The sequence below is a fragment of the Macadamia integrifolia genome, unplaced genomic scaffold, assembly GCF_013358625.1.
Source record: "Macadamia integrifolia cultivar HAES 741 unplaced genomic scaffold, SCU_Mint_v3 scaffold420, whole genome shotgun sequence".
NCBI classification, from domain to species: Eukaryota; Viridiplantae; Streptophyta; class Magnoliopsida; order Proteales; family Proteaceae; genus Macadamia; species Macadamia integrifolia.
Window position 1 is genome coordinate 53,308 of NW_024870234.1, and position 3,487 is coordinate 56,794.

At 36.3% G+C, this 3,487-nt stretch overlaps 1 protein-coding gene across 1 annotated transcript; it reads right to left on the reverse strand.

Moving 5' to 3' along the window:
- Positions 1-23: 23 nt before the first annotated feature.
- On the reverse strand, positions 24-1,254 carry LOC122068540 (uncharacterized protein At2g29880-like). Its single transcript, XM_042632423.1, has 2 exons — positions 748-1,254; positions 24-657 (listed from the first exon to the last, which is right to left on the reverse strand). Exons 1-2 carry the CDS (start codon positions 1,075-1,077, stop codon positions 505-507), a joined length of 483 nt encoding a protein of 160 aa, XP_042488357.1. The 5' UTR covers positions 1,078-1,254; the 3' UTR covers positions 24-504.
- Positions 1,255-3,487: the final 2,233 nt, after the last annotated feature.

Genomic DNA, 3,487 nt, shown 5'->3' on the forward strand with positions numbered 1-3,487 from the left:
AAAAACATAGCAAACCACCAAAGTTAAAAGTAGGGTCAAGGCACAATCCAAGTAGAGTTATCAATCTATCTAATTAAAAGAACTTTTCAAGAAGCAAACTACTGAAGGGTACAAAGGAGTATTTACTTCCGATGAGGAGGGCATGAAATTAATGCTTCTCTCCATTGCGGGTCAGCCATTAACTTCCGAAGTGTTTTCTCGTATAGTGCTTCATCTAACTCATATCCTGACTCAAGCACCTCCATGGCCCTAGTAATCCCGTACATCTGTTCGGCATTTTGGGTTGAAGCAGTGGACATGCTCGCATCCCGTTCTACCCTTGATTTACTAATATCTTAAATTGCCTTGAATGCCATTGACCAATCATTAGACTTACTCCTCCTCCTTTTCGCATTTGGAGTCCTATCATGCCTATGCTTAGTAGCTGGCCTTTTTTCCACTGCTTCAGTTTGAGTGTCACCTCATTAACTTCATCAGCGGAACTTGACTCATCACAAGATTCAATCATATTCCTATCATCATCGGCCGCCAAAGTTTCCAACATGGTTGTTTGAGTCCCACTTCCTTCGCCGTCTGCATATGTATCACCAAATACCATACATAGTTCTGGCCATTGTGGTAGTCCATGCTTCTTAAATCGTGCCAAGTAGGGTTATCCTAATAAATAAAAAATACGCATAATCAAATACTTGAATTGATATATCCTGGCATTTCAAAATACTCAAATTAAATACAAATTGAGCATACCTTAATATGCGATTCCCAGATGGATTCATCATCAACAGTACAAGTTCTTGAAGCAGTATCCCAACCAAAACCAGTTGTCTCCAATAGCTTCTTAAACTGACTATAATCCTGCCTCAGTTTGTTCACTTTGTTCTTCAACTGTATAATGGCATAGTTGACCCCAATTTTTTCTTTGAAGTTATTGGCAATGTTGTTCCAACCAGCTTTATTAAAAGTCGAAGTAGTCCTATTTCCTTTCTTAACTTCCTCTACCATCAGAACAATAAGGGTGTCTACATTTGCTTGGCTCCATTTTGCAGTCTCATTAACTGCTTGTTTTGAAGTTGACATTTTCTCACTATTTTACCAAAAAAAAAAGAACATGAATTTAAAATCCAAATTGAAAACACTGATTTTCACCAAGGCACCCCAACCCTTAATCTATGAAACCCCTATGACCTTACTCACACAGGGCTTTCAAAGGCCTTCAATGAGGTTTTGAATACATATTGGGCTGTACTAGAATGAACCAGTGGCATTCACAAGAAAACTTCACTTCAATTCACTCCAGTAATAAATTAGAAAGATGTTATATTGCCACTTCAAAAGGACTTCTACCACAATGCTACATATATGACCTTATCCCTTTCAGTAAAAAAGAGAGAACCAATGAATCAAATTAATGTAGAAGTCTTGAGGTAAATAATGGTCAAATAGATAGGAGAACAATACTATTACTTTTTGCAGTTTAAGTCAAACAAAGCCCAAAGCTGTGGCATTCACAAGAATGTTCAGTTACCTCAAATGGCTGAAAACATCTCAATCTCCGTATACCCTCGAAAGAATCACCTGCGATGTCAGAAACAGTTTCAAAACCCATCATCCACTGGATACAAAATAAGGGTTTGAGCAAAAAACTGTTAAGGAAAGACCCTATCAAAGAACAAGTAAGAAGGATTAAAATTTGTACCGAGCAACAAAGAATCAAGGAGACAAAGAGGAGTGAAGAAAAGGAGAAGGGGAGAATCGCCTGATCCTGTCTCTCCCAACGATGACGCTTGAATCTTTGCAGTACTGCCAGAGCCTCCAGACCCTCGATCTGTCCGGTAATTAGCAATAAAAAACAATATCAGAATAGTCATAATTTAAAGAAGTATACTTGAATTAGGTTTCCTAAAATCCGTAGGAAAACTGAGAAATAAAAAGAGCTGAAATTAGTAGTTATAGTAACCCACTAGATTACCCATCCTTTTCCCCAAATAATAATATAGCATAACAATCTAACCAAAGGTGATTATGAAACTTTGCTCACTTTGACAGATTATTGATCATTTTTAGGATACTAGTCATTTGTTGATAATTGAAGTGTTAAGAAACCTCAGAAGTCTAAATATCTCTTGGAACTTAAGATTCAATACTGCAATTCATAATCAAATTAAATTTTATTTCATGAAATGTTGAATATTTATTTTATTGCAAGTGTCTTCTACACAGAAACCACTAAAAACCTACCAAATCTCCCCTCCCCATTGAAAAAAATGTATCCTTATAATTCCTTTTGGAGGCTGCTTAACAGAGTGCTTTTGAGAATAAGTTTGTGTTCTTAATAGTGTACTATTCTAACATACTCTTCTTCTTGGACAATATTATACTCTCAGAAAAAAAAAAAGGCCATTGAGAAGTCTGCAAGGATTGTTCACTGCCTGGATGAGCAGCATAGTTTCAATGAGCATCACTTGTTCCATTGCTGTACAATCATTTAAAGTAAATAAGCACTTATATAGATGCAAAATGAGAAAATATAAACAGCTATATATAGGGAAGTGAAAACCAAGGTTTCATCCACAATCAATGGGTTGACCCATAATATTTGCATCCTGATGCGTGCTTCCAGGTACATGGTGAACAACAGTTTGGGAACTCTCCTTTGAATGTTCTGAATTTAATGGCCAGACAGAAACTGAAAGGTTCTAAGGCATTTCATATCAGTGCAAGAGCTTTTTATTTGGCTAAAAGAAAGTGAAATTTGAAAGCTAAACTACAGTTCAAAGACACCCTTTATTACAGTGGAACATTCTTAAGACGATCCCTCTTTCTGTTACTCCAACAGATTCTTAATCGTTAATCATATGATTGATTAGAAAACTGTATTCCTGTCACCTGCATCAAATACAACTTTTAATCCAGTCTAGCTAACTTTAGAGTTTTGATGCAAAACTTCCCAGTTTCTGCAAAATACCCTTCGCACTTCTATATCAAACTTGAAAGAGAAAGGTTAAATTACTTGCAATCACAACCAAAACAGTTTAACAAGAATCCCCTGCCATTTCTGGGGAGAAAGTGTGGTTTGATGATTAGAAGTGTGAAAAACTCTGTTTTGTTATTAGAGACACCTAAAGCTAACAAAATTCTGACATGGGCATGATCACATCAAATCTCCAAATCGAGAATCAAGAAGGATGGTGTACCTAAGTAAAACTAAAGTGAAGAAAAGAATGAAGCTACTCTTTTATGCTAGGGTTTCAGCCTCAAACCAGATAATGCATCATCATCTGACTCATATCTGAAACTGATTTCATTATCGGATACATCTGAGACATACAATTCACATCACCGCAAATCCTCATAAAATTCAATCTATTGAGTCTACGATGCCTAAGGAAAAGCAAAAAGATCATTTATTGAACGAATTACTAATACTGAACTATGAATATGCTCAAAACTCATATGGCGATAACAGGTACATTGTGTCTCAGATGGG

Bases quoted from the DNA above. Each gene is read 5' to 3' on its own strand.
- LOC122068540 (XM_042632423.1), bottom strand. From the start codon at position 1,077: ATGTCAACTTCAAAACAAGCAGTTAATGAGACTGCAAAATGGAGCCAA. The intron at 658-747 runs GTATGCTCAATT...TTTATTTATTAG, and splicing joins TCTGGGAATCGCATATTAAG to GATAACCCTACTTGGCACGA.